General features: G+C 37.1%; 1 protein-coding gene across 1 annotated transcript; it reads right to left on the reverse strand.

The window, feature by feature from the left end:
• Window positions 1-3046: 3046 nt before the first annotated feature.
• Window positions 3047-15626, reverse strand: LOC136267220 (uncharacterized). Its single transcript, XM_066062307.1, has 2 exons — window positions 15571-15626; window positions 3047-3790 (listed from the first exon to the last, which is right to left on the reverse strand). Exons 1-2 carry the CDS (start codon window positions 15620-15622, stop codon window positions 3228-3230), a joined length of 615 nt encoding a protein of 204 aa, XP_065918379.1. The 5' UTR covers window positions 15623-15626; the 3' UTR covers window positions 3047-3227.
• Between the last annotated feature and the right edge of the window lie 6576 nt (window positions 15627-22202).

Raw genomic sequence — 22202 nt, forward strand, 5'->3', positions numbered from 1 at the left:
TAGCAGTACATTAAGACAGCTAAGACTAAGACCATTTTAGGAAAAGGACAGATACAGTACAGTGTGATGTATATACTTCTGATGCTTATTGCCAAAGTTAATTGGCTACAAGTGAATATTTTTAAATATGACACATTTTATTTACACATTGAATATAACTGAAGAAGGTGGTAAAGTGGCAACCATTGCAAATGCATAAAGTGCATAGACAAATAATCTCAACTGTATGGAAGTAGATTTAATTTGTTACTCATGATCACTTACAAGGCATTATACCATATTCTATTCCATGTCAAATGCTGTATTGATTGTTGCATTAGGGAGCTAGGGTTCACAGTCTGCCAGTCTGCACTGATCACTGTCACCCGAACTATGGAGATTATGGCACTGTCTAGTGAGAAGGGAGCTTCTCCTTGGTTTTCTACTAATGAACATGGCTTTGCTTTGCATAAAGGTGCTTTTCATTAGACCTTTTACCTATTCCATTAGTGGCTTCCTTCTACATGGTGCAAGTGGTTATCCCATCCTTAGACATAATTACCTTAAGGATTTTATTACAGATGCCCTATCAGAAGTGCAGGTGTGTTTTGTTGAGCCCTCAATAAAATCTTTCTCAGGTGAAACACTCACACAGGTACAACTGCATCTCACACATTTGATGGGCAATAGAACCACTTTAAGGATTAACAAGAGGGGGTGAAAATCATATTTTAGAAGTCATACTTAAATTGAATTAGGTGCTAAAAACTGAAATACTTTAGTAGAAAAGTTGAGTACTCTAATAGAACGTCCACCATTATAACTATTCTAAAATAAGGCCAGTGTTTGAACTAAAATTCCACCTCTTCTTGATCTGTGCACTTCTATATTATGCCATATCTGAATAGCTTTAAGTAAAATTTTTATACACTGAATCAAAAAACCATGACATGATAGCAACACTTGCAGCATTGTTCTGAGTTATGATTTTGGTGAAAAGATTGAGGTACTCTAATAAAGCAGTCAGGTATAAACTACTCTAATATAACAGTCACTTATCTGTAGTGGAAACCTCTTTTCAAAATTCCTGTGTATACACCCCTGGAGAGGAAATTGTATAGATCATCATAAAGTTAATAGGTAAATGTACACTTACAATCTGATCTATATCTCCCAACACAACAAATATTAAAGACCTTAGATGCTCTTTTAAGGTGCACATATCTAAATGATGGTGTAAACTTTTGTTAAAACTTTTCAGTTAAGTATTAATTGCAACAATGGAACATACGTTAACAAACATGCATTTGTTTGCCCAGCATCATGGGTACTTATAAATAGCATGCGTGACTTGTAGATGCATTGTGCTCTATGCAGTAATAGTGCTAATGTGTTGATAATATAGTCTCACATTGCAAAGGATGTGAACAGTTGATGGATAGAGATCACAATAGTTCTCATGAGGACTCATGTCTGTTACAACTTCCTGTGGAGTTGTTAGTGTATATCATTTCATTTCTTTCTGTACTCCATGACCGAATAAAGCTATGTTCTGTTTCAAAGTGGATGAAGTTTGTGATTGAAGAAACACCATCACTGTGGAAGGAGTATCGAGTTTGCATTTCCTTATTGTGAGTCATGAAGAGTGCGCTGTGAAGAAGATGTTGAGGGTGCATGGGAAATATATCAAAGTATTGTCATTTCCTAAATGCAAGCTGTTGTCGTCGACAGTGGTTAAATTTCTACAATATTGTAGTAATGTAGAGCATCTTAATCTATCCTCAACTACATTGAATCCTAACCAATTGCAACTAAGAAAGATTACACAACACATGCAATGTACTAGAAATTAAGATAGAAAATCAAGGCAGATAATATTTTAAGGTGGAAGGACAATGTATATGGTGAAGTGTGTGAGAAATGATTTCATTTTGGTAAACAAGCTGAACTCCATGAACAATGCAACCTTACTTGTACTACTCATTTTGACCTTTCTGACTGTACCTCGCTTCATTCTGGTCACTTGGAATGACTAGCTTTTGCTTGCCCTTATCTTCAGAGACTCAACTTGGAGAAAAAGGAAAGTTGTTTGGAAGCCTACACAGCCTGCAGGCTATTGCTAGCCACTGTCACAACCTACAAGGACTTAACTTACTTGATATACATGTTTTGAATGTGGAGGATCATGTCCTATTCTGGGAAACATTGAGCAACATGAAGTTGACACACTTAGCAATAGAATTTTGTTTCTTAAATTTAGTAGAAGATAACATAGAAAAGTTGATTTGTTTATTCCAAAAGTGTTGGACAATTAGAGGAATTCAATGTGAACTTCTTTTTGGGTGTTTTACCAACAGGACTGCATCAATAGTACGCTGTTTTCCATCACTTAATTATTTTTATTTAAATGTTATCATAGATTACCCACTGACGTGATTGCTATTTGTAAGGAGCTCAAATCCTGTAGAATTATAGACTTCACCTTACAAGGAGTAAAGCTAGCCCATAACTACTGTCTACAGCAGTTTTGTATTGAGTCACCACACACTGATGTTCCTGATGACTTTAATTTATTACCTCAATTTCAGCTCATGGTGGACTGGTACATGTAGTTATGAAGGTTGCATCTTTGACAAGTGAAGGGATGATATCCATTGGAAGTAACTCTCCCAAACTGATGACATTACATTTGTGTGCTCATACTATACATTACATGGATGGGACCATGGCAAAGTTTAATGCCAAGCTAAAGAAATTGTTTCACTATAGAAAGTTAATAACTGGCGGTCACTACATGGTAAAAAATGAGAGGTATGGAAAGGTATTAGATACATTGTATGAACAAGACACAGATCTTGTACCACTCTGGAACCCTAGCTACTTTGTAATGTATGGTCACTGTATCACAAGTTGCCATTTGTATGCTTGACACTGTCAATATAAGATTAATATTTCTACAATTAAAAATGTAAAGTCGGAACAGGTGATTAGTCCAACTATCTTTTATATAGATTGAGTGAACCCCAAAATGGAACCTGAGCTGTTTGATTCTTTCAGTGGTGGCTTAAATAGTCATTATTGTGTACAGAAAATATGATCTGTTACTATCACTGGTTGCCATACATGCTGATGCTGAAACTATCACCAACAACGCAACATTACTACAGAGTTTATGCAAACATTTCTAATTCAAAAACTGTTCTAAATTGCTAATTATTGTATTGGATTATATCTTGATGCTATTATATCTAGATTGAGGTAATTCCATAAGCAGGATTATCTTGTAACTTGATTTGTTCATTTACTACATCAGAAGAAGCAGGATTATCTTGTAATGCAACTTGTTCTTTAGGATCAGAATAAGCAGGATTATCCTGGATGGTGACATGTTGCTGGGTGGGGCTGGTATTGGAGATATTCTTAGTATTGTTTTGTTCATCACTTATTTCAGTGTAAACTGGTTCTGGTTTGCTTGGTAGAGATGTTTGTAATGTTCCCCCATCAATAGTACTGTAATATACACCCTCTGGTTTAGTGGATTCACTTTTGTTTCTCTTCCACAGCACAATTATAACCACAACTCCAATGATGATAAGAACAATGATTATAATTGCTAGTACTATCACAATTACTATTAATCCAATGTTGGAACCGGAGCTCCCATCATTGCCTGAGGATACTGGAGTTGTAGTAGTTGACAAGAAAGTGCTAGTTGTATATGGTATGGCAGTTATATCAGTGGTTAGACTTGTTGTACTGACAATAGCAGCTGATGTAGTGGCAGTAGTAGAAGTAATGGTGTTTATACTACCTGTATAGTAGTAGCAGTTACATTGTATTTCAGTAGTAGGGACATAACAAATGCTATAGCTTCACACTTTAATATAAATGACATGATAAGACTACCACAATTGTTGACAAATATTACTACAACTACAAAGTCTACATCTATAAGGCATGATAGAAAAGAATTAAGGACATACAAAGTTAAGAGATTATGTTCAGTGCTGTGTACTTTAAAGTTTAATATGTGACCATTTTATCCAAAAAAATGACAAGCATAATATCTTACAAATACACAGAAAATTTTGGAATTTTCAACTAGAGTAGGGGCCATAGCACATCGATAAAAAGTACTGAAACAAGGTGCACGATATTAAATCACAGTAAAACAATAAGAAGTGTTATATCCCTACTGTGTATTTCCATTACGGTATCTTGAACACAGTAGGGATATAATACTTCTTATTGTTTTACTGTGATTTAATATCATGTACTACTCCAGCTTGTTTTAGTACTTCTATCGATGTGCTATGGTCCCTACTTTAGTTGAACATTCCAATTTTTTCTGTGTACTTGTTTGCTAACTTTTTTGTGAATAATTACTATTACTGGTGGACCCATGCATACCGCATCTGAATGGCGCCGTGTGCCCAGCTATGTTCAACCCATTGTGCAGCATTTCAAATCAAGAACTGTTCAATAAGCACCTCTGCAATCCACGCATACTGAAAGAAAGAAATGGTGCCACGTGCCCCAATTATATCAATTATCATCTGAAAAGTCAAAATAGCCACTATGACAAATACGGACGATTTCCATTAAGAAGGGAAGCTATCACGTGCTATCACCAAATCGACACTTTTCACTGTCAGCAAAGATGAATGGGACACAAAGGAGTATGCTGGTAAGTCCATGAAGAATGCATTGTACGTACTGCGGTATGCCAAAAGGCACCTGTTGGGCTGAAGCGACGTTGAATAGTAAAAAAATCAAGCCCATAGCCTTAGCCGTTATTGAGTTACGCTTGTCTGAAAGTGTCAGTTACTTAGTCAGTAGAAAATTCTGTTAAATAATTTTTTTTTAAGTTTTGTAGTAACTTGTTGAAAGCATTTTGGGTCTATCTGAAAGTATGCTTGAGCTTAGTTTTACGTAACCAATACTACCTCATCGTCTTCAGGGGAAATTGAGGCTGTTTTTTGGGTGATATTATTTGTGGGCCACACCTACTCCTACACCTGTCCCTACTATACAGTACTATCGTACTGTATGATGCACACCATATCAAACTCTCTATATACCTTGACTGCCTATAGATTCAGCTTATTATGCAGTACAATGGTAGTAATGTATATTAGGGATCATGGAGGTTTGCACCTTCTCACCAAAAATATATAAAAACCAGCCTCACAATACCTTCATGATGCATCGGCAGTATTAGTTAATTATTTATATAGATTGCTATGAAGTTTGCTTTTCCTATTCAGTGGAATTTCATTTTCTACTGACTGATTAACTAATAACTGCTTGCCTAATGCCTTCAGGCAAATGTAACTCAATAATGGCTAAAGCTACAGGCCAATGAAATTTTCATTGTTAGCTAGATGTCACTTTAGCATAACAGGTGCCTTTTAGGCATGCCACAATACACAGAATGCACTCATCATGGAGTTACCTTTAGCTAAGCAACAAATTTGATGAAATCGTTCACTTTGTGATAAAGGCATCAAATTTTCTGTGTAAGTTGAGTAAGGTGTATTAAATCATTTGAGATAAGGTGCCACGTCGAAATCATTGCTTTAGGGTATGTTTTGAAACTTTAAAACTAGATTATAAGTCCATTTCTAGCTGGCTGGGAAGTCATACAAGTACATTCAAGTCTTTGTTTTTACTTCAAAAGCAAGAATTTATCTTGTGTAAACAGAAAATCTTTCAAAATAAATGTTTTTAAACACTTCAAATGAAGCCAATATTTTACCAGGAAACAATGTATTGCACATCTATGGCTTCATACACAGTGACCTTCCATGCTTCTTAACATGGCAAGCTAATGACCTGGATGGACACCTCCCTTGATCAGCTTTTGAATATGACCATCCTTTGCTTGTGCATTCAGATGTAAATTTTCAGCACATTTGCCACCAGAGTACTTTTATGGCTTCTGCAATACATTTTCTATTGATTTTATATTTCAGGTCTTTTGAACATGATATGATTGGTAATTTTAATGGCACCTTATCTAATATGAAATAGTATGAATTAAGCAATTGTAGTACCAAGTTTGGTGCTTTCATCGAAAAGTGAACAGTTTTTTCACTTAGCCGCTCTACTACTTTGTCTGCCTTTGTGTCCCATTTCTGATGGCTTCCCTACATTTGTAACAAGAATTTTTCTGTAGTAACTGGGTTGATTGCAGAGGCACTTCTTGTACTGTTCTTCATTTGTAACACTGTGTAACAGGCTAACATAGCTGAAATGAGGTGTAGTACACATGGTGCTAAAATCTCACAATTGATAGCTAGCATATCATGAACATAGCTAGGAAGCTTCTGTAAAATGATACATTATCCATACACACATAGAGTCAACAGCTGTATAGCTTGCACTTGCAATTGACCTCATCAGCACTTTGAAGAATGTGCATTTTGAACCCCAAAGGTTGTTCACTGGATTAGCTGTACAAGGTAAGGGCCTCCCCCAGAAAGCATCATACAAAAGTAAACAAACAGGTATGATACATTTGATGTCCACTAGTATATCTGCAGGTGTACGCAACCTCCCTTGTTTCGCTACTTTTAATTTCTATGATCCTGATTGTAGTAATTGAACTAAAAATTCCTAATTTTTGTTTGTTTACATTTTGTATAGTTATGACTGGTGACCACATATTGCATCAAAAGAACCAAACATAATACTTTTATCTGAATGTTACAAACAGGGATGCTGCAATGCACTATAAGTAACTAAAACTGATAGACTAATTTTGTTGAAGATCTTCATTCTTGCCTTGTCTATATGATTATAAAAGTATTATGACAAAACTGGATCATTTACTCAGACTGTTACACAACGGGGGAATCATTTAATTCAACTTCCTATAACCAATGAACTCTACCACACTCTGCTCTCAAAAACAAAACTATCATATTACAGTGTTTCTCTCATGTATCAGAATTGGCACTGACTATTGAGTTCAAGTCACTAATCATAATCCATTCATTTATTTGGACGGGCATATTTCCATTTTTCAAGTTTAATAATGTAACTTGTAATCCACACAAAAACAGCCAAGCTGTGAAAAAATGGTGTGGCCTTACAAAGCCTGAGTGAAAAAAGTTGTGAAATCAAAGGTGGCAGCCAAGAAATGGTTGCAATGATGTTAATGCTAATAAATTTTAACAATGCACACAGCCATTATTAAATTTTTTTAGCATCAACATCATTGCAGCCATTTCTTGGTCGCCACCTTTGATTTCACAACTTTTCTCACCCAGGCTTTTAAAGGCCGCACCATTTTTTCACAGCTTGACTGTTTTTGTGTGGATTTCACTCCTTTTTGTACTTTATAAGGCCCCAAAACCAGCCTATGGCTGACTTTGAGGTTTATTTTTACTCACATTTCTTCTTTTCTATGTAGATACAATGATGATTATTGAAGACAGACTTATAAATGTATTCCATTGTATGATTTTATCATTTAATTCAATATTTGATAATATTATTGTAATACTCTAATAGAGTGCACATTTTTTGAGGACTTCTAATAGAACATACATAGAATGTTCTAGAACAATCTAGTGTAGATCTATAAAATTACAAACATTTGATTATGAGTAGATTTCAACTAGAACTTTCATTTATAAAGCAGAAATTAAGTGAGGTGATCAGCCAAGGTAGCAGTGGTTCAGTGGTTAAGGATGCAGATGTTAGGTATGGAGGTCCCTGGTTCGAACTCTGGTAAGTTGTTTTTTAGACATTTTTTGCACACCTGTTTTACCCAGCGGTGACTGTTCTATTAGAGTATCTCGATCCCGCAATTTTACACATGCTTAGTTTTTGCTTTATAACTTTCTCTATTGCTATTCAAACTATCAAAAGGCACTGCTACGATGATCAGCCTATCTACACACCAATTTTCAAGTTATTTCTATACTTGGTTTACCCTGTAGCCATGACAGAAGTTTGATCTTTTTTTACGTGAATAAACACTCATAACTCCTTGAATATTACTTAGATTCACAACAAACTTAGTACATGAATCAACCGTTACACGCTCTTCATTTGTGCCAAAGATACAAGCACGATTTTCTGCAAGCATTCACAACAGTCATACTATGTCACTGTGGTGGATAGACTTGTCATTAATGATTTATTTCCATGCATGGCTGCTGTACCAGAACATTTTCTGATGCTCGGGCAAAGATGTACAAAGGCATGTAAGTTGAGCTGTCACTGTTGTCCTTTGCATACCATAGCTACACTAACACATCACAGTTCATCATTAATCATAAGCCACACATGAAGTAGCACTGATATCCCAGCAACTCATGTATGAAATAAAGATCACTTAGAAAATTTCATAGACTGTATAGTATTGATCATAATGGTTTGGGTGTTTCTGCTCAAAATTATCATCCAAAACTAGCAAAATGATTCCTTGGTCATTGTAAAATCATGCTAGCCTCCGAAGTATTCCCATGCAGACATAAAAATAGTGAAACAAAGAGATACAAGAATGATGGTATATATTACAACATAGCTATGTAGGAAAGTCCTCACATTGGAATTGTATCATCATCTGTTCAATGCCAAAGTAGGGATTTTCCCACATGGCTATATAATTATGTTGTAGTACCATCATTCATGTATCACCTTTTATTACTAGAACTCTAGCTATAGTTTGTAAACCAGCTATTCTGTTACATCATAGCTGTGATATACTGTAGCTACATGTGTAGCTTTTCTATTAGAATGCATAGCTGTGGGTACTTTATTAGAGTATCTTGATCTTGTTGCTTATCTCAAGTGGGCTACGTAGCAAATTGAGAGGCATGGATGCCACGTCTCGCTTTCTACATTTGACTGCAGATAGATAAGACACACAGTACATAGTAGTGTTCTAACCATTATAGCATGTAGTTACTGTGCTCTGGCACGATCAGTGTGCTTTGATTATTTAAGAGTGGTTGCCATGTTATGTTTTCAGCCATCATTTTAGTTACAGGTACAGCTACAGGTATTTACTACCTCTTACAGTAGAATAAGGGCTTCAAATAATTTTGTGAAGTCCAAATCTGCTCCTCTAAGGACAGTGTAAATATAGTCTCATGGTACCCAATCCTAAAAAATGGGTCTGAGGAATCTGTAAAGAATTCTTGAGCTCTACAACGTTTGTTAATTTGATGATGTTTACATGTTTTGCACTTTCAGCAGCAGCAACACATGATGGCACTACTTTGTTTGTACAACACTAGGATGAACTCAACAGAAATGATGCTCATTTTACCACGATTTTAACTTAAGCAGCATTAAAGTTGCCAGAAGTAATTAACCATTAGCTGTGAATCTTTTGAAACAGCTATACACATTTAATAGTGTTGCTCTAGTAAACTACTTTTGTAAATACAGAAATTTATTCTTAGCTCTAGTACACTAAAACAGACTCAAGATTATGGTGTGTTTTGCTAAACTAAGACCATGGAAAATTTGTTCAAAAACTGCTGAACCTTTGGGAACCTACTGAAAATTGGAAATATTTGCTCAAAAACCAAAACTAAAAGAAACTTCTTAAAACTTTTGGTTCTAATACTAGTGCTAAAATTTTCATGCACAACCAAACTTGACAGTGCATTCTAAAAGGGGAAAAACCACTACCGATTATCACTATTAATTTTATCGAAGTTGTGTATGTCTGCAATTGAAATCGAAACATCATTTTCTAATAATTATAACCTGTCAACCTCAAGAACTAATACTCTGCTTTTAAAATTTAGTACTAAAACTAGAACTAAACCAAAATGATTTTGCAGTACTAGGACAACACTAACACAATATGAAATGGAACAATCAAATTGTAGCCACCAACATTCCGGTAGTACCACATGTTTTGTACACAAATTCATCAGGCCCTCTCTTAAGGATTAGGCATCACAAGACTAGTCAATATAGAAAATTGTGACCGGATTTGCACAAAGGAGTCTTCCGCACACATCCAATTCCAAGAACCTGAGAGACCATAACTTGCTATTCAGGTAGCATGTAAATCTGAAATTTTATCCATTTATTAATTCATGATGGTGCCCACTTCTGACCAAATTTCAAACCAATAGCCTTTTCCAACCTAAAGTTGCAAATTATCAAAGTTGGTAAATTGGATGTGTGTGGAAGACCCCTTTTTGTAAATGCAGCCACAAAATTAATGCCTTGGCATAGTATCCTTGCATGAAAAAAATGGTTATGTAATTAAAAGATGGCATAATACAAAAGGTAGACACTTATCAGAATCAGAAAAGGTACATGTCATCCTGCCTGCCTGACCACAGTCTCAAGGCTAGAGGCTGCCACCATTTCATGCCACAATAAGAACTCTTGATCACGTGTGGACATTATCAAGTTTTCTGTAAGTATTTAAATACTGGATTTGATCTTAGATGCACTGAGACAATTGCACATGATACAGTATTTCTCTGACAGATTTAGCAGTAGTATTTTGGTAGACGCCTTTCATTTTTAGGGGAACCCTACTATATCAAGACACACGGTAGCATGTCGTGCGGCCAAGAAAGCCGGCACACCACACCGTGAGTTTATTGACAGGAAGAAAGAAAACAGCTTTTCACATGTGCCTAGCTCCATGGCCCCTTCTCCAAAGCACATCATCTTTGTATTATAGCTGTCCGCCAGATAGCATGAGGTAGTGTAGGCCACACAGCAAGTTCGATTAAATTCGCAACAGCCATTTGTGAGATAAGGGTGTTCAATGTTCCGTTTTAATTTCTTTGTTTTTTTCTTATGCAGTACAGTAGCTTTGATTTATTTTCACACACTTTACAAATATTGCTATAAAATGCAAATGTGTGACTTGATTCCCTCAATCTTTGGCACAAATGAAGAGCATGTAATGGTGGATTCACATACCAAGTTTGCTATGAATCTGAGGAATATCTGAGTGTTTATTCAAGTAAAAAAGATCAAACTTCTGTCATGGCTACAGGGTAAACCGAGTATAGGAATGAAATTGATGTGTAGATAGGCTGATCATCATAGCAGTACCTTTTGATAGTATGAACAGCAATAGAGTTACAGTGACAAAATTATAAAGCAAAATCCAAACAAGTATAAAATTGCAGGATTGAGATACTCTAATAGAGCAGTTACCATGTGGTAAAAAAGGTGTATTACATAGCAAGTTATTCTGTAGGAGTTCAACTACAAACAGTTACTCTTATAGACAGTTAGGCTAGAAGCAAGTCACCCTGTGGAGAGTTATGCTACAAATATCACTGTAGAGATTCAGAACATTACAAGTTACACTGAAGAGAGTTCAGCTATAAACAAGTCATACATCCTGTAGAGAGTTCGGCTACAATTAAGTTACTCTCTAGAGAATTCAGGTACACACAAGTCACTGTTAGGGTCCGCAATCCGAAAAATCAACTTTCACAAATCAATCCCCTTACCATTGTGGGATGTTCATTGTAGTATCCCATTGCTAGATCCACCATGAAACCGGAGGCACGATTGTTGTCTTCACAGAACTATCGATTATAGTATTTCGTGAGATTCAAAAATTATTTTTAAAATTTCGTGCTCCACACAAAGAACAGGATAGAACTTACTCCTTAGCTAGGTATTATCTAGAGTTAATGTAGTTAAAAAGTACGCACAGTAATAAGCAAATGATTCACTGGGTTACCGGCACAGGGTTGCTTTCTCTCAAGAAGCAGAAAACAAAACACGAATTTTCAAATTCAAACTACCCTACCAGCCAAGATAAGAAAAGCCAACTCTTCCTCATAGTGATGTGATAAGGTTGGATGCATAGTTTGTCTATGCTGTTAGTCTGGAAAGGATCTGAGACTTCTCACCATCTGGGTGAAGAACGTCAAAATTTTCGTGCGTCATTTCAAGGGATTCTCTCAATGGTACCAAAGTGCTTTCCAGTACTTCTGATGCCACACTGGTCACTTAGTTTTGTTTAGAATGATGATAAAAGATGGTTCAAAACGTTTGGTAGTAGTAGTAGTTGGTATTTCTGTGATTTCATATGATGCAGTATACCAGCAGCTAACCAGGAGCTCCACCCAGCTCGAATCAAAAATGAAAGATTTTGTACATTTTTCGGTTTGTTTTGGGATGTTTTGAAGCATAATGGTGATGTAGGGTGATCTAGTGAAGATTTGAAGCTGTTGTGGAGCATGAGAGGTGAAGTCAAATTTGGACGATTTTGCTGCCTCCTTTGATGCATAGCTTAGAGCGAGGTATGGAAGCTGTGGATGAAACAATAATTGACAACCGCTATTACCAAACGTTCAGGGAAATCTTTTGCCATAGTTTTAATCTATAATTGATGATTGTTGTGGCTACAGAAGTGCTGGAAATGGCTAGAAAGAGCGACACAATTCTTTGATGCTGCAGAAAATTTTGATGCTCGTCACCCAGATGGTGAGAAGTCTCAGATCACAGATCTGAGACTCAGATCAGAGACTCAAGTCTCAGATCTCTTACCAGAGTTTGAACCAGGGACCTCCATACCTAACACCTGAATCCTTAACCACGGAACCACTGCTATCTTCCTCATTTAATTTCTGTTTTATAAATGAAACTCCTAGCTTATAGATTGTTCTAGAATATTCTATGTATGTTCTATTATAAATCCTCAAAAAAAAGTGCACTCTATTACAATATTACAATAATATTATCAAATATTGAAGTAAATCGTACAATACAATACATTTATAAGTCTGTCTTCAATAATCATCATTGTGTCTGCATAAAAAAGAAGAAATGTGAGTAAAAATAAACCTCAATTTCTGGTTTTGGGGCCTTATTAAGTACAAGAAAAAGTGAAATCCACACAAAAACAACCAATCTGTGAAAAAATGGTGCAGCCTTTAAAAGTCTGGGTGAAAAAAGTTGTGAAATCAAAGGTGGCAGCCAATAAATGGTTGCAATGATGTTTATACTAAAAAATGTTAATAATGGCTTTGTGCATTGTTAAAATTTATTACATTAACATCATTGCAGCCATTTCTTGGCTGCCACCTCTGATTGTTTCACCCAGGCTTTTTAAGGCCGCACCATTATTCACAGCTTGGCTTTTTTTTGTGTGGTAGTACTACCATACTGTACAATGGCATTTTATAGGCATGGTCACTAGTAAAGTATTGCACATAGAGAATATTAATTTTTTATTTGCACTTGACTGTTCTATTAAATATTTGACTGTGTGTATTCCTTTGATTTAAAGGATAAGAGACACATGCCTCCTTCCTCAACATCACTTAGAAATTAAAATTCAAATGATGTGCCAATTCTAGGGGATCAGACACTGTCATAACAACAACTGTATTTTGGTACCAGAAAATGTATACAACCTGTAGATTAATACCCAGACTGTTATTTAGATGTACACAATTACCTTATATGTATGCATTTTCTGGGTTTCATGAGTGCTTATTTGTCCACAAAAATTATGATTTTTTTATTAGCATACAGAGTACAATATGTTAGGTCTTCTATAACATTGTTAAAACAATAGCTACCAATTCAAATGTTCATGAAAAATGTTTTGTGTAGCAGTTAGCTAATAATGGACTAGCTCTAGCTATCTGATTAAGTATGTAATGGAATGAAGTTCAGTGGCAGGTAATTACTATGTTCAACCTGCCCCATATAACATGCATTGATAATTATAGTGGAAAATTATTTGAACAGTTACCCAAACTTTTGGTTAACTGAACACCAAAATTAATGATTGTTCTATTTGAGCAGTGAGTGTTCTATTAAAAATGCATCTGTTTAAAGTAGTTTTGCACACAAGGTGTGGAGTTTGTAGTAAATCATTTGAACATCAGGTAGCTGGTACAAGGGTTGAAGTTCCACTGTACCACACAGTTCATAGTAAACATGTGCACCAGCGTTGAAACCGGGTCGGGTCATCCGGGTCATCCGGGTCACATTTTCTCCGGGTCATCCAGGTCTGACCCGGTTTACAATTTATCCGGGTCTGACCCGGATTGGATCACGTGAGAAAAGAAAAATGGTTCGTTTGACGACATGGAACTTATAAACGCTATCACGCCCACTTATCGAATTACCAACATATGCTCAGCCATGCCTATTTGTTAGTAAGTGCAGTACGTAGCACGAAACTGAGGGTATCTATGGTGAGGGGTAGCTATTGTCAGTAGGTGAAGACCTTTTTTTTTTTTTTTTTTTTTTTTTGGTCTTCAACCTACAGCTAGGCTGAAGTTGCAATATTTACTCAACACGAATCGAACGCTCAAAATGTAGACTCTTTCGCTCACCCGAGACTAGCCGAAACACATCTCGACTTTAATTAATCCGGGTCACATCCGGGTCAATCCGGGTCACATCCGGGTCAATCCGGGTCACATCCGGGTCAGTGGGTCATCCGGGTCAGCAGTAGTGACCCGGTTTCAACGCTGATGTGCACCATGATAAGTCTAAGCACATTAAAACTATATGGCAGTATATAGTCACCCGTTTCATTATGCGTATTCATTTTCCTCTCCAGATTTTACCCATATGATTTCTTAGCCATCAAAGTAAATACATTATCATCTTAATTTGGAAGTAATTATATAAAATGCATGAAGGAATTTTACCTTCGTGTAGAAAACATGGTTCCTACCTACGAAAGACAAATTTTTGCTGAAACTGATAATTGTGTAAGAAAAATCTTTACATACCATAAAGTCGGGTTGTTAAGCGCATGCGCTTATAATTTTCGGAGAAAACTTTTTGTAAACTTTATACTATCTGTTAGGCGCATACGTCTAATAAATAATTATGGTGAGTGTAACACGGAATCACTACATTGTAATAGAGTAGTTAATAGTTTGTACCGGTCACCACACCAGTATGAAAAGATATTTGACTCCATTTTCAGGTGAATTCCTTCGTGAAGAACGGAATTATCACTATCCAGATGGCTGATTTGCTGTATACATAGCAAAGAGAGACCTCAAGGGAGACGTAAGCGCTTGAGGAGACATTAATTTTTCAGTACTTTCAGCTTTTCTTGCTGTTTCTTACTGTGTGTAGCTCTATCGTCGCATTTTGCCATGTGCGCTTATCATCCATGGTTAATTACAAGAAATGTGTATGCGCTTAACAAATAATATGCGCCTAACAGATATATGCGCTTAACAACCCGACTCTATGGTATGTAGGACTGTGTAGGAACAGTTCCTACAAGTGTAGGAATTATTACATAGGATGTCTTACACTTTGTGTCAAGTGTAGGAATAATTCAACAGTGAAGAAACATTTCTAGCAAATTTTTTGCACATGTAGGAAATATGGATAAAATTTATAGCCACATTGCATAAATGTTTTGTATTTCGTGTTAACATAATTTCTGGTATAAAACACCATAATTTACTTGAACAATGCATGGTAATTATAAATGTGACATCTGATATACCATATTTGAAAATTCATAGCTAGCTAAATATTCTACATTTAATCTTCTCTGTTTAGTTTTCATCCTATTTTGCATCCATTTGTTAGGCATACCATTAAAAGCCACAAGGCAATTATGACACAAATTTGCAATGTACTTACCACAAAATAACACTTCACTTAGGAACACATGTGTACCCTCAGTAATAGTCATCACTATCCTCAAAAACTGTAACAGTAAATCTTGGTCAATGATGTCAATATTTCGCCTTCGTCGTTGTCTTTCATTACCAAATCTAGTAATTGTTGGGTTTAGATCAAAAGAGACATTATTGGATGGTGTAGTGGGGTCATCATTAGACCAGTACAACGTCAAATCAGGGATTGTTATATCAACACCAAAATATGGCTGACTCCAGAAGTACAAACTAATTCTACTAATGTTAACTTGCTGATCAAATCTGAACACTATGTACACTTGTTGGTTTATTGTCTTGTTCCATACAAAGTAACTTGACAAATCTGTGTAATTAATATTTGATTGATTTCCATTTTCACAGTCGATCAGAGTAGTCTCCACTCCACAATTAATGGTCCCTTGTCCATCAATTGGTGTACATCCATCATTACTGGGTTGTGTCCCAAAGTAACCATCTGACCTCATTGTGGTATATGATAATGGTGAGATTGGGCTTGTACCTGTAACTTATCATGATACAATGATAATAAAGAATATAATATTATCATACTCACCACCTCTACAGCTTAGACTAGAGTCGTCACAATTAGGATACTGTCCCTGGCTACTAGCAGTAGCCACCAATGCAACAACAATCAGTAAAGTGACTAACCGTCTCATAACTGCACAATAAATACAAATTATGTAGTGGTTGTTGTATGTACATATACAACAAATTAATATATATACAAGTACACAGAAAAATTTGGGAATTTTCAACTAGAGTAGGGGCCATAACACACCTTGAGCACAGTAGGGATATAACACTTCTTATTGTTTTACATTGAAACCTGTCTAATCCGGCACCTGAATAATCCGGTTACCTCCCTATTGCAGCCAGCATAAAAGTCCCCAAATACCTATCATACAAAGTTCCCATATTATGCAGCTGTGAAGCGGCCACCTGCCTAATGCACGCTATGGTCAGACTTGTAATTCCCATTACCTTAAACACTTGTACATTTATCGTCGCATATAACGGTCATCACTTTTTATTATACAACAATTCTTTAAGTCTTTTAGCAAACAATTTCTGTCTAGTAAACCTATATGTACAAGGTATTTCAACTCCAAGCCCCACTCCATGATTCACTTGTGGACCAGTGACAGTGTAACATTGGTATAGTATTAAACTTACTCAACACTGCACACACTACTGTACACCAATTGTTATGTAACATTAATTAGAATATGCCATTGTAACCTTAATTAGAATCTCATCACGTGACTCTGTACATGTGCTTTCTGGCGGTTATTATTGTGAATTGTGTTTGTCGTTGTCGCTCGAGTACACCATGCTACATTGGTGACAGGAGTGGGATTGGAAGTGTAAACGATTACCCTGGTACCGTGGGACGGAATTCGCTGTCAATCCCGTAAACGGTACCTGCAAAGGTAAGCAGTCCGACTATTGTGTATTTGTTCTTCTCCTGACTTTGTCTTAGTTTGTACCTACGTCATTGCGCGATGGCACAATTGGAGCTACCACTCCCAGAATTAGTTGCGGAAGATCTCAAACAAGGTTGGACTCGCTTTGAATTCGTCGCCATGGCCAAGGAATGGGACGCAGAGAAACAACTCGCAGTAATACCAGTGCTGCTGAGGGGGAGGCTGATAGACTACTACGTGGACTTCGATGACACTATTAAGGGCAACCTGAAACCACTAAGGGCAGCACTCGAGGAGAGAGCGGGAAAAAGGGAGGATTCACTAGCTGCTTCAAGAAGCTTCAGCCAACGCAGCCAAGGGCAAGGTGAAAGGGTGTCAGATTTTGCTTCTTCTCTTAAACAGTTATGTAAGAGTGCCTTTCCTGCAGAAGCCATGACTTCATCAGTGCTGCTTCAGATACTCCTAACTGGTCTGCGCCCAGAAATCAGCCGCCAGTTAATGTTGCGCAGTAAACCAACCACCTTTACTGCAGCTGTTAAGGATGTAGTGTTGTTCCAGTTCTCAGTACTGGAACTAAAAGTAATTCCAGTACCAGCAATTTTATTTTAGTTCCAGTTCTAGAACTAGAACTGGAACAATAATTTTACTTTTCTTAATACTGGAACTGGAGCTAGAACAATAATTAATTTTCCTAAATACTGGAACTAGAACTGGAACTAAAATGAAAACTTATCAAGCACTGGAACTAATACTGGAACTGAAATTGGTCATAATCAATTAGTTAATCAATAAAAATAGCAAATACGATGCTCATTACACGGCTACAGTTAGTGTGCTGATAAAAGCAAGAACTGATAAGTATTCAATGATAAAAAAGGTTATATAGCTAGAAAAACTGGGCTGAACTGGAGGATTGGACAACTGGACTCATGCCTTATATCAAGACACACGGTAGTGTGTCGTGCGGCCCAAGAAGCCGGCGTGCCACCCGTGAGTATATTAACACGAAGAAAGAAAACGCAATTTTCACACCTATGTAGCTCTGTGATCCCTTATCTGATTGGAACCAAATTTGCTAGAGAGGTGCCGGCCAGCAAGGGGAGTCTACACACCAAATTTGAAGAAAATCGCTCAGCCATTTCCGAGATACGAGCGAACAAAATTTCGTTTTAATTTCTTCGTTTTTTTTCTTCTTCTACTTCTTCATTTCGCACACTTCGCAAAATCCGCCATAAAACACGAATGCGTGCTCGGATCGGGCTGAAATGTGGCACACTTAAAGGGCTCATTAAGGCGGATCTCTGTACCAACTTTGGTAGGAATCCGATGAAAATTCACGGAGTTATGACCGATTATTTGCGTAAAATAAGGTCGAAGGTCTGTCACGCCTACAGGGTAAACTCCTATGAGGAATCAGTTGAAAATTGCTATGTAGATGGAGCAACCATCGTAGGAGTGCCTTTTTGTGGTTTGAAAGGAATCGGGATAAAGACCACGGAGATATGACACAAACCCCGACCTGTGTCAAAATTACGCGATCGATTTTTATGAATAAAAAACTATTAGTTTTCGTGTCTATCAGGCAAACCGCTTAGAGCAATGAGCTGAAAATCAGTATGTAGCTGGAATACTCATCATAGAAGTCCTTGCAGTAGTACAGAAGAATCGGATTACAAACCACTGAGTTATGATTCGAAAGGCAACTACGTGTAGCAAATGCGAGATCGAGATACTCTAATAGAACAGTCACCATAATAAAGCATTCATCTGCATTTATAATTTACTCAATTATATTACATTGCAAGTTATTCTATAGGGAATTCAGCTACAAACAAGTCACCCAAATACAAACTCACGTGACTAATTAATGGCGGCTTCGTTGGTGGCCTCTTGGATGGGTGGCCCTCTGATGGGATTCTGGCCTGTTTTGTGGACGTTTTCACTTCTTCTACAATTGTCAAATGATGTGAAGTTGAATCCCGGACCAGTTCGTTTTCCGTGTTCGGTGTGTTTTAAGTCAGTTCGCTCAAACCAACGAGCTTTACAGTGCGATTCTTGTGCCTTCTGGTGCCATTGTATTTGTTGTGGTGTGGATAATGGACAATATGCTACTTACCAGAATACAGAAGTGTTTAATTGGTTGTGTCCTAAATGTATTTCTGACCAGTTTCCGTTTCATGATTGTTCAGTTCTTTCCGGAGGAACGTCTGATGTTTACTTGGATTCTAGTTCCTTCAATTGTGATAGTTTTCAGTTTGATTTGTCTCCGTTGTCATCTACAGCTGGTTTACGGGTTGCTCTTTTGAACTGCCGTAGTTTGTTATCCATCACTGATGAAGTGTCTGATCTTATTATTCGTAACTCCATTGATGTTTTTGCTGTTACTGAGACTTGGCTGGATTCCTCTATTGAGGACAATGAGATTTTTCCGTATTCATTCCCAATCGATATTGTTCGTAATGATCGTAATCGTCATGGTGGAGGTGTGGCCTTTTTGGTCTCTCCAAGGGTCAAGTTTGTGGTTAGACCTGATTTATGTGAAGGTAATGTTGAGTCAATTTGGATAGAGCTGTTCCCCTCAACTAGGAGATCTATGTTTTTTTGCTGTGTTTATCGGCCTCCATCGCAGCACAACTTTTTTGACAAGTTTCTTGCTGAATGTGAGACAGCTTGTTCCCACTGTCCTCGCTTATGTATACTTGGGGACATCAATGCTGACCTTTTGGTTCCATCATTATCCCAGACCAAGTTGTTGTTATCTGTTATGAGACAGTTTAAATTAGTGGATCTCGTGTGTAAACCAACTAGAGTTACTTCAAATAGCTCATCACAGATAGATGTGTTATTGACAACTGATGTTCAGTGCTTTGAATCCACTAATGTATTTCCCTTCAGTGGCAGTGACCATCATATCATCATCAGTCACTTCTATGCTAGGGGTATTTGTGTTGATCCTCAACCTCATCAGATTGTTGTTTCTAGAAATTTTCAAAAACTTGATATTGACAAGCTGGACAAGCTTCTTGGTTGTGATGATATTTGGGATGAGGTATTCTCCTCTTTTGATGATGTGTCTGATTGTTTGGAATGTTTTAATTTAATTATGAAAGGGCTGTTGGACCTATTAGCCCCATTGAGGAAATTGAGAGTTCGTCGGCAGGAATGTCCCTGGCTATCTAATGCTTCCCTTTCTACCGCTTGTCGATTGCGTGATGTTGCTCATCGTAGGGCCCTGAGGTCTGGCTCTGCTTCTGATTGGGCATCATATAGAAAATTACGAAATAAAGTGAATGCAATGCTGCGATCAGCTAAAGCAGACTATTTTACTAACCTTGCTTCCTCATCTAAGAGTAAGCCAGCTTGGTTTTGGAAGCATTTTCAATCTTTGTCCAGACGGTCTAGATCTGTGTGTGGAAGTCAAGTTGTGGCTACAGCTGATGATTTTAATGATTATTTCTTACTAATACCCTATAAGACTGTTGCCAATGTTGTTAGTACAGTACCACCTACTGAGTATATGGATAAGCTCTTTGATATGGATATACCCTCTCTGGAGTTTGTACCTGTTGATGTTGAATCAGTGTCGTTGATTGTATCTTCTTTACATGTTCGGAAAGCTACTGGAGCTGATGGTCTTTCGACTAAGTTTATTAAGGCATCTCCTTTTATGTTAAGACTTATCACCGTTTTGATAAACAAGTGTATTGAGTCATCCTCAGTTCCTTTTCAATGGAAGCAGGCTATTGTCACACCGGTTCCCAAGCGAAAGCAATGCACAAGTCTAACTCATTTTCGTCCAATTTCTGTACTGCCTGTTTTGTCTAAGGTTTTGGAGCGTGTGTTGCACAATCATATTCAATCACACCTTATGAAATATCATTTACTTTCTTCCCATCAATCTGGTTTTCGTACTGGTTATTCGACTCAGGATTTGCTACTGCATGTCACAGATAAATGGCTGAGAGCTATTGACGAAGGTAAATATACTGGTGCGGTATTCTTAGATTTGGCCAAAGCCTTTGACACTGTGGATCACTCGATTTTGTGTACTAAGTTGATGTACTATGGCTTTCGAGGGTCATCATATGACTTGTTAATTAATTACTTAGCTCAACGGCAGCAAAGAACTTTATTTCAATCTAAGATGTCTAAATGGGCTGCTGTTTCTATTGGTGTCCCTCAAGGATCCATCTTGGATCCCTTGCTTTTTGCTTTATACATAAATGATTTGCCCTCGGTTGTAAGTCACTGCTTACTGGATCTTTATGCTGATGATGCTGAATTACATTTTTGTGGCTCGGATTTAAGGGTAGTGGAAAATGGTTTACAATCAGATCTGAATTCTGTGGCTACATGGTTAGGGAGCTCACGTTTGTGTTTAAATGTTGATAAGTCTAGTTGTATGCTCATTGGTAGCCGTCAGAGGGTGACAGGTCAGACCCTTTCTGTCTCAATTGGTGGTAGTGTGTTGTCTCGGGTGCATTCTGTTCGGTATCTTGGAGTATTAATTGACTCTGCGTTGTCTTGGAACTTGCATATTTGTAATATGTTGTCTAGAGTTAGATCAAGACTTGCTTCAATTATTCGGTTTGGGTCTCTGCCACCTGCAGTGTTGTGTGTATTATATTCAGCATTTGTGATGCCACTTTTTGATTACTGTGATGTTATCTGGACTCCATCTACGGCAAAACAGACTTGTATGATTGAAAGGATTCATTCCAAATTTATGCATAAGCTGCCGTCATCTTTCAGTTCCAAGTTTCAATTTACATTGACTGAACGTCGCCGTTTTCATACGGCTATTCAGATTTTTAAATCTTTACATCGAATTTCTCCTCCTTATTTACATGATATATTTCAGTTTTCGAAGGATGTTACTGGTCATCTTATTCGTAATGTTAAACGTTTATTTGTTCCTAGAGTGTTTACCAACTATGGCAAACGAACTTTTTTCTACCGAGGAACTGTTTTATGGAACAACCTTAAGTCCACTGTTACTGGGGCTGCCACTTTGTCGTCATTTCGTAATTATTATCTTAATTCTTAATTCCTGTGTAATTTTGTCTATGTATCCTTAGTTGTGTATGTATGTTTGTTTTTTGTTTTTTTTGTATATTATTAGTTATTGTATGTGTCTATTGTATGTTTGTTCAGGGCTCCACTGAAA

This window comes from Dysidea avara, chromosome 9 (assembly GCF_963678975.1).
Source record: "Dysidea avara chromosome 9, odDysAvar1.4, whole genome shotgun sequence".
In the NCBI taxonomy this organism is placed as follows: domain Eukaryota; kingdom Metazoa; phylum Porifera; class Demospongiae; order Dictyoceratida; family Dysideidae; genus Dysidea; species Dysidea avara.